The following is a 13,533-nucleotide window of genomic DNA, read 5'->3' on the forward strand; positions in this document are numbered from 1 at the left end:
TCACGCTGAGAGAGCTAGAGTTTGGTATTTCGAAGCTATGTGTTCTCTGCTGTGGAAAACAGCCCTGCAGGTGTTCCAAATGAACACAAAACTGGTGAGGTAATTAAATACCAATTCTGAATATCTTTGCTTCACTGAAATCTTTGTCTCATGTCCTTTGACCACAGGGAAATCAGCTACGCAAACTACTCAAGAAAGAATAACTTGCTGGATTTATTAACTACATTTTTATTTTTTGTACTGTTAAAAGTTTCTGCAACTTACGGAGTTCAAGATAAGTTCTGGCACAGGTTATACAATTGGTGCAGCTGACACACAACATAACGTATAGCATCCTCTAAGGACAGTAATGAATTCACATTCTCCCCTGATGGTAGGGTACCAAAGAGTAAATGTAATTTGTACACTTGCCTTTCATGAAAGACTTTGATAGATATTTCTTGTAAAATTGACAACACAGTCGTAACTTTCTTTCCTATAAGGATATAAAAATCAACTTTTGCCTTTATAAAAGGCATACACATCCTGAACCTCACAAACAGTACTCTGATTTTGTGAGCAAGACATCCTGAGGAATTTCCTCTACACAGTTTGAGTTATGGTTTAACCATTTTCAGAGCATGCTCAGTACAATCTATAAATATTATAGAACCCATTATGACACCCATAGGAAGGCTAGGTTTTCAAATGTGTCCAGTTAGACCAGCTGCTCTGCTTGAGACCCTCTGGGCCCCCACGGCTACAGCTGCAGCAGGCAGTACAGGTGTGGATAGCTTGGGACACTTGGGAGTCTCAAGTGGGGCAGGTTAGAGGAAAGGGCTCCTCCTGAACGGACACATGTGAAAACGCCAGCCTGAACATCTTAGAAGTTACTGCTTTCTCAACAGATGTACATGTACAACCTCACTAAGGTTAAGAACAGTCGGTGTTCCTCTCTGAACAACTCCTCTCAGTCATCCTAGTAGGAGGATTACATCTCACATTCTTTTAGAACAACTTTCTCTCCACGTGGTGGGATTGTTTCAGTCCTTCTGGAAGAAGGGAAGCAGGCATCCAAGCATAGTAATGCTCTGCAAAAGGGAAATATTCTTCCTTGCTTGTGAGAGGAGTGGAGGGACTTGCACAGGAAGTCACAATCTCCTCTGGGATACAAGCAAATGTCCAGGAAACATACTCTTGGCCTACCAAGGCCTCCAGAGGCTGCAGGAGGGTTTCAGTGCTGTTTGTTTGGCAGGGGGCTGGTGGGTGGAAGCGGGTGCAGAAGAAGAACCAGAGTCCTTAGGTGCTGCTTGTGACCTCTGGAAATGGCAGATCAGCTTCATCCTGGTTTCTGTGGTTGCTGAATGGAGAGACAGGAATTGCAGAGCTTCTTTGAGGCACCAGGCATACCCTTCACAATAATCCTGCTGTAGGCTTTTGGAAGGTGCTGCAAAAGCTGAAAGGGCAGAACAGGAGAGAAGTGTTACACAGGGAAACTCAGGGTGGAGTTTGCCTAAAAGTAAGGGCAGCAGGCATGATCGGGGGATGTACTTACCTCGGCTGTATTTCAGGTAGCTGACAGTCATCTCCAGGATGTCAGCTTTCTCCAGCTTGGAGTTGGGCTGGTGTCTCTGAAACTCCTTCTCCAGGAGCAGTTTCAGCTGCTCGATGCTGCTGTTAATCCGATCGCGACGCAGTTTCTCCACAATGGGTTTCCTGAGCTGTAACACAAAATGGGAAGAGGATGGTTAGCAGTGAGACTTTCCCCTTCCCATCTCTGTATAACCTACTTCTAAAGGGGTTTGGCCCTTCTCAGCTCTTTGCCCTCATGGTCACAGAGGCAGCAGATACTTACTCTGTTCTTCTCTTTGGGTGTTAGGATTTCCAGGGAGAGAGCACTGGGTGCCATTATCCCAAGTGGTGGTTTCAGCTCGGAGCTTGCTGGTTAGCGGCTGGAGAAGGGAGCCAGGAGTTGCTGTATTTATACGCAGTGGCTGCATACAAATGTATGGGTCCTGAGCGACTTTGAGTTTCCCACAGTCGATAGCCAATCCATGCGTGCCCTGGGACAATAGAGACAGCATCTATTACAGCATGGCAAATTGACTGTGAATTGCCTGGGGATAATACCCTGCTCCCAAAGGAGCAGGTGGACTGGGGAGTGTGTGACACAATAGGGCTTGGCATTATGGTGCTGGGGTAAGAACGTGGGAAAGCGTTTGCCCTCATTGTAATCAAACTTCTGCCTGATATTGGGAACGTCAGCATCTCAATGTGCTGCCTTTTCCCAGGCTGTGATGAAATTAAGCACAGAAGCCTGATCCCAGGAAAAGATAATGCTCTGTGCCCATGACCAAAAGAGAAGTTGAAAAGGAAAAGATGCAGAATTAGAGGGACTAAACCCTTTCATTGACATTAAACCGTGCTTAGATGAATACAGTACCAGATAATTTTCAGGCAACTAGAGACTAAAATTGAGGTAAGAACCCTTAAAACAATTTGCACTAAGCAGTTAGCTTGAAATATTTCCGCCTCCATTGTTTAAATACTTGAAGTCTCTCTATAAGTTATATTCGGGGCTCTTCCTTGCTTTTGTTTGGGTAATCTGGGCTTTCCTATGGGAGTCCGTGACATGTAACGATTATGATGCTCTTCCCAAACATGTCCTCTTTGATTTCATGCCACTTTGCAAATGCCTCACTGTTCCCTTGGTCCTGAGTCTCCACGTAAAGCACCTAAATATGTTTTCCCTTTACAAACAACTGAGATGCAGTGAAAAGTTAATTCCTGTCTATTACTTTGCTTGTATTATCCCACTTGTAGAATGTAAATACAGGTGCTGACATATTTTGTGACTCCCTTCAATCTTGGGCTTTCTTAGTGGATGTGTAATGTGTGTTTCAATGAATACAGGTAACAAAATGAAAAGGACCAGGTAAGATGCAGGATTAAAGCTGCTTTCTGGAGATATTTCACCCCCCAAGCACAACCCAATACAAAGCTAGTCATATTTAAGGTCCGTTAGTCAGGCATGTGAGGCCTCGTATTGACAAATCCCCAGTTATGCTTTGTGGTACTAGATCTGTTTCAGTTGTAGCATGTGGAGATCTGCAGGTTGAAGGGGAGTTGGGCATGGGCATATTTTTTTTTTCCTTAATGCATGTTCCATGGTCAGAGGCTAGAACAGGGAATGAACCTATTGCTAATAGGTTAGCAGGTTAGGGATGTTAGTGTTTTAATACCTGTTTCTTACTACAATAATATTCTTGAAAACCCTACATATTTCCTGTGTCTGTCTTTCAAAACCAGAAAGGAAACCTTTCATATCGCTGACAGCTGCAGTCAGTCTGTTTCACCTGCCCTCAACATCCCTCTCAATAAGCCAGGGTCGAAACCTCTGTCTGTCATAGATAGCAACGTGTTCCAGCACACATAGTGTTGTTACATAAAAGGATATGATCCTGCGAAGGACGATCCTGTAACTAGTTACTAACCTGAAGCTTACAAAGCCCCTTGTAACTTCCTGGCTTCTCAAGGCACTGATTTTCATAGGTCAGCCATTCTTCTCTCCTCCCTTTCCAGCCCAAAGACATTTTACATTTAGATGGATCACTTAGGGTGTAACAATTTTAATTGTTGATGGTTGTCAAAAACCTATAATTGAACAGGGAGTATGAGTCCTATTCAAAATCAGTTCCCTGAATTATTTTGTCAGCTTGTAATCAGCAGTGTTACTTGCAGCCAGGGCAATCCCTGGCTGCATGTACTTGTGCCATTATTGGAGCTTGATGACAAGCACGGGGCTTTGTGCATCTCTCTCAGGGGTCACATGAGATGGAACGGACAGCAGGTCCTGCCATGCACCGTATGGGAAGGAATATGTTTGCAGCAGCAGTGGGCACAGTGAGATGGGAGGGAAGCCTTGACCCAATTTTCAGTTCTGGAAATATGAAATGAGTGGTTTTAAATAATGCCATCCTGTCCCCAGCACAATGCCTCTGGACTCCACAGGGCTAAACCAACTCCCACTGATTAAAGCATTATCCCTTCCTTTAAGTGCTGCGCAGATGGTGCAGCAGGCGTTAGCTTTCTTCTCAGGACCCACAGAGGCACACTTCTTTTGTTGACAGTTTAACACTGTGAATGGGGCAACGTGGGAAATCCTGGGAACTGTGGACTCCGTCTGATGTGAATGGTGAACCAGGCATGCTGCCTTGGAGTGAGCACAAAACAACAGCCCTGTGGGCTCTAAAACTCCTGGCTTCTCCCCTCCCTCTCTGTCAGTTGAAAAGATAGCAAATCTTCAGTTCCCCCCTTGCCTGCTTTACCTACCCTCTGTGTGCTGTTGAGGGATAAAAGAGAGATAAGTATCTCCTCCCTACCCTGTTTGCTTTGATTATTAAGGCCTGAAAACTTAATGGCAGCAATATTTCCCAACTGATGCTTCAGAATAATAAATTCTCTAAGGCTGTCCCTAGAATACATTCATCATGGAACTGGGTACAGTATGCACTTTCTACAAGAATTTAGGTAAGGAAAAAAAAATCCTGTGATGTAGGCAGTGCAGTTGCTCTTTGTTAGAAGTCTGTAACTAGTTTTCTCAGTTTGGGCTCTTAAAATTCAGCTGCTAGCACAATAGTCTGTCCCACTGAAACACATTTGTGATCCAAATCCTTGTCACTCTCCTTCATATCTGTGGGAGGAGTTTGTGCCTCTCTCTGACTGTCACTGCAGAGCCAGAATGAAAGATTGGTTGTCTGAGGCTCAGAAGCAATGGTTTCCCTGGTTTTGGAATGAAGGATTAAACAAAACAAATCCCCAAAATTGCCAAATGGGGAGTTGACTAAATAATGTAACACAATAATTCCCTTCTTTGGAGGATGGTGTGAAATCTGACCCCGCTTGTTAGCAATGACAGCTATGCTGTGGACAAAGAGGCTTGCTTTCTTAGTGGCCTTGCTCCTCTGTCAATCACATCACAGTCATGAGGTGCATCATGAAGATGCAGTCTTCACAATCGCCCAAGAAAACAGGGAGGTGTCTCCACTCGGAATAGATACTGGGACAGTCAGGGGAAACAGGAATCTGCAAACAGTTGTCAATGAATCTGCGCTTACAGACCTTGCACATCAGGTAGGAGTCCTAAGGCAAGAATCACTGTGTTAATTGTCTCCACCTGTAGATCCTCACCATTTGACCCTGAGCTGTGGTGTGCAATCTGTGTGCTATAGCTTGCTTTGAGCTCAGGAACAACCACAGAGGGTCCAGGAAAGGTAACTAACCAACCTCAAGACTATCATCAGTAGGCTTGTGTTCATTATAGTCCATAAATCAAACCATCTGGAGAACTGCTAGCCTAGGAGATCAGTACTCAGCCATGGAGCTTTCTGCTTCTGGTTTGTAGGTGGTGATTTCAGCCCAGGTGCAAACTTACTTTGCACACTGTTTTCACAAATGCTGCTATTATGTGTAATACCAATTGGTAGCCCATCCGATATTAGCTTTCTGTGGAGGGGAACCCGGTGTATTGCAAGGTAGCAACAGGTCAGGAGGAAGGTGGACTATCAGAAAAGAGTACAGAAAACCAGAATTTCATTGTCCGTGTTATGCAGAATTAAAGAGCAATGCTTCTGTACATCTGTGGCTGTACTCATAGCACACAACTTGATGGCTCAAGGTTTTCCTTTCTATATCACTTTTGGAGCATTTTTATTTTAGACCACTTCCTACATTCATGTCAGCCTGTCTCACAAATGCTATTGAAGGTGTTTTTAAAGAAATAATTACGATTTTTATTTTTCTGTGCCTTCCTTAAATGGTTTAAAATCTTTCTGACAACCCCTCTCAAGACACCTACTTAGTGTCAAAGAGCATAACATTCCCAAGTTTTAAAAGGGCTCTCGCATAATACTGATCGATCAATGTGTTCCTTGGGAAAATAGCTCTCCAGATGGTCTATCGGGACAGGAATTGCTGGTCATCACAATGCAGAGCCAAAAAGCGTCACTAATGTGGGCTGTTGTGAGGCACGCTTCCTTTGTGGTCCCTTTGAATGTCATAAATAGGGAAGAAAGTGTGGGAAACTCTGAGAAACTCAGGCCCACACTCTGAGGTTAATAGGGGCTTTGTCAGGAGAATATTCCTGGGCTGTGGGATCAGCATAATAAACAACATCTTCCCTAAGGGTGGGAATGTGTTGGAGCAGGGGAGCGTCACCCCAGGCCATAGAGGAGCAATAAGAAGCTTTGCGTTCAATTATTATAAGTGATAATAATTAATAAATTGTAAACATAACCTTTGCTGTGCGAAGACTGGTGAAACCGGAGGTCTGGCTTTTAGCTCTCAAGTAATAGGTAAACTAAAGCCCAGAAGGGCAAGTCTTTGGCTGTCGAAAAACAGAAGCGGTGCACTTGTACCAGCCATGGATCTGATGCCCTGGAGCAAAGGGAGGCTTTCTGGTGGCGTTTGGTTTCTCCCCCCCTGCCCAGAAAGGAGGTGCTTGCTGTTTCTCTCCCTTACACCACTCTGCAAACAGCAGGTCTGAATCTCACGTACACTGACAGCTAAGCATGATCGACTCTCCCACTGTAGCCAGAGTAATGTAATATGGCCTCAGGGTAAATGAGAATAAGACCTTGTGGCTTGAATGACAGTCGCTGTGTCTCCCCAGATTTGTGCCAACATAGGTGGCAGGAGTTCTGCGCTGACAAGTCTGACTTGGATCTCACATGAGCTTTGCAGAGTTTGTAATTTCCACAGCCTGTTCCTGTGTTAGCCTAGACTTAGAGGGGACTGGGTTCAAATCCAACAGTCTTCATTTTGTGCAGGTTTTCTTTGGTTTCCTTTTTTCTTTTCCATTTATGCTGTCTGTTTTAAACAAACTGAAGTGATGAATGTCACTGAACTGTGACATTCACAACATGGTTTACTCGGGTAGTAACATGTTAGCTGCAGAAGATACCTGTCCACATAATAGCAGTGGACTTTATGCCTTGTGTGACTCCGTTCCCAGTCCCTGTGGTGCCATGCGCTTTAGGACACATCATTGCATTTTGACTGAATCTGAACTCCTCCAAACTTCCTATCTGCAAACTGTGTTAATTAGGCTTGATTTAAAAATGCACAGGCATGGATGAACAGCTTGAATTTTGCTGGGATTCAGAAGCTTGTACTAATTGACAAAGACAAGTTGAACACAGCAAGGTGAACTGACTTTTCTGAGATCACTAAGCAACCACAACATCTAAAAATATCTCTTCTGAATTATTTAATAGCTCATTAGGAAGAACAAATCTATCTGCAGCATTGGTATCAGCCCCTGATGAACTGCAGAACTGTACCAAAAACCCACCCTGTGTTGCATTGGCAGCCAGATGAAGAGCACTCGACCAGCTCATGCATTCAGGGTAAAATAATAGCCAAAATGATCCATGCAACTCTAATGAGGTAGAGCAATACGGTCTTGACCTGGCTAGCTGTCTTTTTGGTCCTTTCCATATGTATAACAAAGGTTTTCATCACCAGTCAGGTGAGGACTGGCCAGGTACATCTAACAGTGTTTGAATGCAGTTTGATCTTGTCAGATCTGAGTTTGTTTAGTGCTTAATTAAGCAGCCATTTGACAATATCAGATACTGTAGGTTTCCTTTTGTTTAAGGAACAAAGCATGTGCTAGAAACAAAGTTTTTCAAGGGCATTTCTCCCAGGGAATCTGAGGAGAGTTGAAATGTTGACCAGTGGTGTTTCATGCTGTTACTACATCTCTGGAAGAATGAGTGGGTTCCCTGTCATACAGCCAAATCAATGTGTTACTGTGATTAAATAATAGTTTTGTGAACTGATTATTTGCGCAGATTTATTTTACTTGGACGAGAAGGGCAAATAAACAGTGAATAGTCCCCACTGAGCAATGAATAGGAGCTCTTCTAAGGAAAAGTGACTATTGGGGAAAGTGCTGTGTTTTGGAGAGACTGTTTGTGTTTAAGGTGCTCAAGGGTGGCTTTAGGATCCCCTTCTTGTGCTTTTCTTCCTGCTTCCCCAAATACCTTCTGAATCCCTTTTTGCTTGTTCACTTCATTCATTCCCTCTGTGTGTCTGTGTGGGAGAAGGCCAAGCACATCCTTTACAACAGGTGCTAATCCTCCTCACATCACCAGAGTGCAGCTGACTTAATCCTCAGGAGACAGGAATCCTGTGGCCTATACATAGAGAATTGCAGAAGAGTCTAACAGGGCTTGAGCTGAGACTGCACACGGCTGCTCCAGTGCCTCTCTCTGCAACTCGCAGGAAGCCCAAGCTGCTTAATTGGGGTCACCCAGCTGGTACAAGCCAGGTAGGCAGGCTGTTGTAAATCTCCATGTAAGAGGATATGCTAGATTTGTTTTCTGAATTGCGGTGGGGTGAAAAAATCGAGGGAGAATAATTTAAAAGATACTTGGCAGAGAGATCATCTCTGCAACAGGCTGGATAGGAAAAAACAACTCTAAAGCCTGGTGGAGTGCAGCAGTTTCTCAACTCCAAGGCACAGGCCCTTACTCATGGCATGTTTTAGACCCTTAGGTGGATGTCAGAGAAAGAGAATAAAATGTTTGAAGAAAATAAGACTATGGGGAAATAATTTAGGAGATGAAACACTTTTTCAGTCACCGTTTGCTATCAAATCATGTATACTTTAGCCATATACAGTCAGATTTCACTTCAGTAAAGAAAGTAATTCTGTTATTGCCTAACTGAATTCATGTTTAGGTAACAGAAGGTGCTAAAATTAAAAGACAACGAAAACTAGTTCACCCCACTGTGGGTAGTTCCAGTACCACACAAGAGGTGGGTAAGATCCCCAAGTGGAGTCAGGTGCCAAACTGGAAGTTATTAGTTTTGTATATTGCTACCTCCTAAATGGACAGAAGGCATAAGACTGAACTCGAGTTGTTGGGCAAATCAATGGGAAATGGGGGAAATAAACTGGCTGTGAAATTAGTGATTGGCTGAAATCTGAATAAGTTCCTGTTAAGTATCTGGGTCTACAGCTCTCAGTATCTCACTTCAATTTCATCTCCATTTTAAAGTTGGATAACTTTTCCAGAGGTTGCCTCTTTGCAGTATCTGAAATCCTGTGCTGCCAAAAGAATTTCACAAATATAAACTATGTACTGGAATGAAGGGCTCAGAAATATGACATCTCTCAGTAGCTTTCCCACTGTGGAAGGCGTCTACATGCAACACTTAGTCCGGGAGTATTAGTCTCTTTAATAATTTCAAACCAAAGGATTAATGACTAAAACCATTTTTATTGTATTGTACAGTGAAGACACCAAAGCTGAACATCACACAGGATGAATACATCACAACTTTATAAAAGCTTTTTAAGCTCTTTAGTTCAGTGAATGATTATAAAACATTTATTGCCTCCCTTCCTCCCCTTTTCCTTAAGGTATATCACAGGTATTTCCTTTACAAAAGGCATCAATTATCCCTCAACTGAGAGGAGAACATACTGACATTAAAAGAATTTTCCCTAGAGCTCTCTGTTATCATCATAACTTTCTGGAAGAAGGTATACTAAAAATAGTTTAGGAACTTCAGAAGAATCAGCATTTCTTAATAACATCTTTCACTCAAAAGGTAAAGGCTCAATTCTCTATGATACAAAATACATTCTTCAAAGTGCTCCTTCTTTAGGAAGGTCAATACATTATCTAGAGACAATGGAGCACTTGAACCAGTGACCCAGAGAGTTAGTAGAAAGATTTCCACTGACAGCCACAGATTCAACAGCCTTGCCAAGCAAAAGTGTGATGGAAACTGAAGGACGTTTGGCTCTCTAAATCACTGCAGAACTTGGTCCTCTCTTTGGCTAGGAGCCATCAATAAAAGCAGCAAATTTGCTGCAAGATACTAACACATTCCTTCACTATGAAGGGAAACTACACAGCAACCCTCATTTCTTATGACAGAAAAACAATAACCGCCCTCCTCCCACCTTTGGAAAGCAATGTTTCCTACTTTAAAGAGGAACTATAAAATCACAGGTCCCTCTGTTTTTTGTAGCTAAACATAGGAATAAAGCAAAGTTCAAAAAAAAACCAGGGCCTCCAGATGGTGGGAGCAGCAGCCACACTCTTCTGGGCAGGTTGCTTTCTGGCAAAAAGATGGGGTGACAGGGGTGGACTACGCAGAGCGGGAGAGTACCTGACATCTGCACCCATCTGAGCTTTGCAGAAATGCTTGATTAGCTGCACCTGAGTTTCCTTCTTGGGTTCATAGTAGGACAGAAAATGCATGGCTTCCTTGAGGCACCGCAGGTATCCGCTGTTGAAGTCCTGCTCTAGATTCTTGTGAGTGAATGCTAGAAAAGAAAATGCAGTGGGTTAAGATCATGACCAAAAGGTGGGATGGGGTGATTCATGCATTAAGTTTCTTTCAGGAGCCTGAGTTCACAAGCCTTGCTCATGTGGCTAGACCTGGTGTGTTATAACCCCTGCGTGCTTTAGGGGCCAGGGCTATGAGGGAGGGCAAAGGCCTGGGGTAGCAGACTTTAAGTGGTGTGCAATACATGCTCTGCACTCACTTTGGTCCTGCAACTGGCTCTGCTGCTTCAGGTAGCTGACAGCCACTTCCAGGATGTCGGCTTTCTCCAGCTTGGAGTTGGGCTGGTGTCTCTGAAACTCCTTCTCCAGGAGCAGTTTTAGCTGCTCGATGCTGCTGTTAATCCGGTCACGCCGCATTTTCTCCACCACTGGCTTCCTCAGCTGTAAGAGAGATGGAACAGATTGTTAGGGATTTTCTGAGACCTGACCTAATTTCCTCTTCTGATGCCCTGATACACATGTTTAAAGGTGCTTTATTTTGGTGGGAGAGCTTTGCAATGCTGCCTACCTGTTCCCTGCTCAAGTTCATTTTTAAAACCCATTATCTCTCTTTAACCTATTGGCCTTCCCCCAGACCACTTTCTCCGTCCTTATTTCATTTTTTCCCAGGTAGTATTTATTTGATAGAGGCAACCCATCGCATAGAGCGCAGGCTAGCCTTTCCAATTCTGTCCAGGGCTCTACTTACTTTGTTCTTTTCTTTTGGGAGCAGTTTCTCCTCCATGTGGATCATGAGAGTGTTACTGGGAGCCATTGTCCTCAGTCCTGGGCACAGATCCCCACGTCAGGCTGCTGTGCTGAACGAAAGACTATGCTTTGGCAGTTACAGGCTGCCTCTATTTATACATCAGGGATCTTCGGCAGATATGTGAGTCTGAGGATTGCTGGTGTTTCCCACAGCCATGCAGCCAATCCAGGCACACAGCTGAACAATAGAGGAAGCGTCCATTAGTGCATGGTACATTGATTGCAAATGCCCTGGAGAGAATAACCTTCTGCCCACGCTGACTGGTGGAGTGTGCAGCGTGGCTCTTCAGGGCTGCCCAGGGATCTGGGAAAACACTGACCCTCCAGCTGGTTGTCCGGGATCAATTGCATTCTTGAGTCCCTGCATGTGCCAGTCACATTTGTGGTGTGGAGGAGGCACGCTTTTGGGGGAAGGCAAGAAAAGAAGAAGGGGAGCGCTGGTAGGGTTAAAATCAACAGCACCAAGGACTCTCTCTGCTCTTTCTAGAGAGGGCACTTCACAGCCAGAGCCTAGGTGCAGCTTGCCAGAGCCTGGGTGTATTTTTGCTTGCTTGCACATACACTTTTAATGGGTGGACCGAAGTGTTATCAGTGTGAAAGGACAGGTTTGTTTGCATGACACTTCTAAATGCTCTGGAGAGTCTACAGTGAGGATGGACGGATGTTGGATGGACAGGGTGAATAAATAAGGAATGGGAAGCAAATGGAAATGGTATCCTCTGTTTCTCTCTTCCCCTTAACACAGCGGGGTCTGTGAGCCCGATACACCCGTATTCAATTGCCTTCATTAAGGACAGCCACCCACCTCCTAGCAGAACTGGGCCCATGCCTAGTCACCTCTGTAGCTCTTTCTCTTCCCTTTTCTACTCTTTCATATGAACATTTACAAGAATGATGGTTAAGATGGGCTAAAGAATAGTAACAGATTCAATGTATAAGCCTTAGGCCTTGGGAATTCAGAGGCAGGTTGTGAATGGGATTTAGTAGCTGGGGGGCCTCTCTTTGGACCTCAGCAAGGAGGTCAGTTCTGCTTCTTGCCTGAGATTTCTGGTGGTCTCTGTTCTCATCTGATCAAGGAGCATCACACTGCCCCGCGCAGACTGGACCTGCTGCAGTTTGCAGAACGTGAGATCTCAGAGACAACATAATTGCCTCCCTGTGTAACCTTTAGCATATCATCTGCACTCCATTTTCTTACCTGGAAAATGGGGACAGTGCTGCTTACTTGTATTTGCATAAAAATGTCAATAAAAATTAAGCAAACATTATTTCGTGGTAAAGGCAAGAAAAATAATGAAGCTATGTGGACAATTTTGGTCAGTCCTGATTCTGTTTTATGAAAAAAATCTCTGCCTGGATACGGTCCTTGAGGCAGCACCGAAAATAACCCAGAACCTGCCTGAGGAAAGCTGTGCTGCATCCTGCTGTGTGAGGGTCCTGCCTGTAGTGACCGAGGCAGAGGTGTGCTCGTCTTCTCCCAGTGCACAGCTTGTGCAGGGGAGCGTGGCTGAGAATCTGGGAATGGCAATGGAGGAGGGAAGTGTGCAGTAAGGTAACAAATCCAAAGACAACACAACTTCTTACTTGGAAATACTGAAGTGAAGCCTGAGTTTAATGGGCAATTGACAGGAAGGAGGGAGGTGTCACTGAAATAGCTTTGTGGTTTTCATTGTGTGGGACTGAATGGGCTTAGCTTTTTGTGAAGGGCAGATGTTGTCGCTGGAGCCCTTTATTCCCTGTGTTGTGGGAAAGCCAGGAGACAAGACATCTCATGAACACTTTGAAGCTGTCAAAGGATTATGATACAAAATAAGATACAGCTCAGAGACCATGCCCTAGCTTTTGCTAGCTATAATAAGGTGTTGCACTTTTTCCGGTGTTCTTAGGCTGGCCTTCCTGCAGAATTTGGTGTCCTGTGTTATCCCTTTCCTGGCAAGGGAGCAGTGGTGGCAGGCCTTGAAACTAGGAGCTGACAGGTAGGCATGTACCAAGCTGGTTGAAGAGACTCTTCAGTGTCAAAACCCATCGTTTTCCCAACTCCTGAGAAGCAGTCTTGACCTTTATTGCTGTATTATATCTGATAGCCAGATGGTCTTTTGGGAGTTGGATTCTTTCCCTTTAAATCATTCAGGCTCAAGCACCGTCACTAATGTTGTGAGTAGTTGCAAGGCACACTTCTATTGTTCCAACAAGAAATGTTATCAATAGGAGAAAAGTATGGGAAACGCTGAGAAATTCAAACCCACACAGCCTGGTGCTAATAACTCCTTTGTGGAACCTGCACTTCTGTCAAGGCACGATGAACTCACATGGCTTTTTCACCGAGTAAGGCTGAAAAGCACATGTTTCACCATGTGGGCAGGGGTTTCTCAGAGATCTGTGTTTACCAGGAGAAAGGGGCAACGTAGGGCAAGGGGGCACACAGGGGTGGTCAGCAGGA

At 44.4% G+C, this 13,533-nt stretch overlaps 2 protein-coding genes across 2 annotated transcripts; both read right to left on the reverse strand.

Moving 5' to 3' along the window:
• Positions 1 to 886: 886 nt before the first annotated feature.
• Positions 887 to 1,916, reverse strand: LOC104462010 (transcription factor HES-5-like). The gene is made up of 3 exons (XM_010073784.1): positions 1,835 to 1,916; positions 1,535 to 1,700; positions 887 to 1,435 (listed from the first exon to the last, which is right to left on the reverse strand). Exons 1-3 carry the CDS (start codon positions 1,886 to 1,888, stop codon positions 1,182 to 1,184), a joined length of 474 nt encoding a protein of 157 aa, XP_010072086.1. The 5' UTR covers positions 1,889 to 1,916; the 3' UTR covers positions 887 to 1,181.
• An 8,085-nt stretch (positions 1,917 to 10,001) lies between these two features.
• LOC104462012 (transcription factor HES-5-like) lies at positions 10,002 to 11,100 on the reverse strand. The gene is made up of 3 exons (XM_010073786.1): positions 11,035 to 11,100; positions 10,547 to 10,727; positions 10,002 to 10,324 (listed from the first exon to the last, which is right to left on the reverse strand). Exons 1-3 carry the CDS (start codon positions 11,098 to 11,100, stop codon positions 10,002 to 10,004), a joined length of 570 nt encoding a protein of 189 aa, XP_010072088.1.
• Between the last annotated feature and the right edge of the window lie 2,433 nt (positions 11,101 to 13,533).

Source organism: Pterocles gutturalis, unplaced genomic scaffold (assembly GCF_000699245.1).
Source record: "Pterocles gutturalis isolate BGI_N339 unplaced genomic scaffold, ASM69924v1 scaffold40972, whole genome shotgun sequence".
Taxonomy (NCBI): Eukaryota; Metazoa; Chordata; class Aves; order Pterocliformes; family Pteroclidae; genus Pterocles; species Pterocles gutturalis.

Bases quoted from the DNA above. Each gene is read 5' to 3' on its own strand.
- LOC104462010 (XM_010073784.1), bottom strand. From the start codon at position 1,888: ATGGCACCCAGTGCTCTCTCCCTGGAAATCCTAACACCCAAAGAGAAG. The intron at 1,701-1,834 runs GTAAGTATCTGC...TTTGTGTTACAG, and splicing joins CACCCAAAGAGAAGAACAGA to CTCAGGAAACCCATTGTGGA. The intron at 1,436-1,534 runs GTAAGTACATCC...CTGCCCTTTCAG, and splicing joins CTACCTGAAATACAGCCGAG to CTTTTGCAGCACCTTCCAAA.
- LOC104462012 (XM_010073786.1), bottom strand. From the start codon at position 11,100: ATGGCTCCCAGTAACACTCTCATGATCCACATGGAGGAGAAACTGCTC. The intron at 10,728-11,034 runs GTAAGTAGAGCC...TCTCTCTTACAG, and splicing joins TCCCAAAAGAAAAGAACAAA to CTGAGGAAGCCAGTGGTGGA. The intron at 10,325-10,546 runs GTGAGTGCAGAG...TTTCTTTTCTAG, and splicing joins GAGCCAGTTGCAGGACCAAA to CATTCACTCACAAGAATCTA.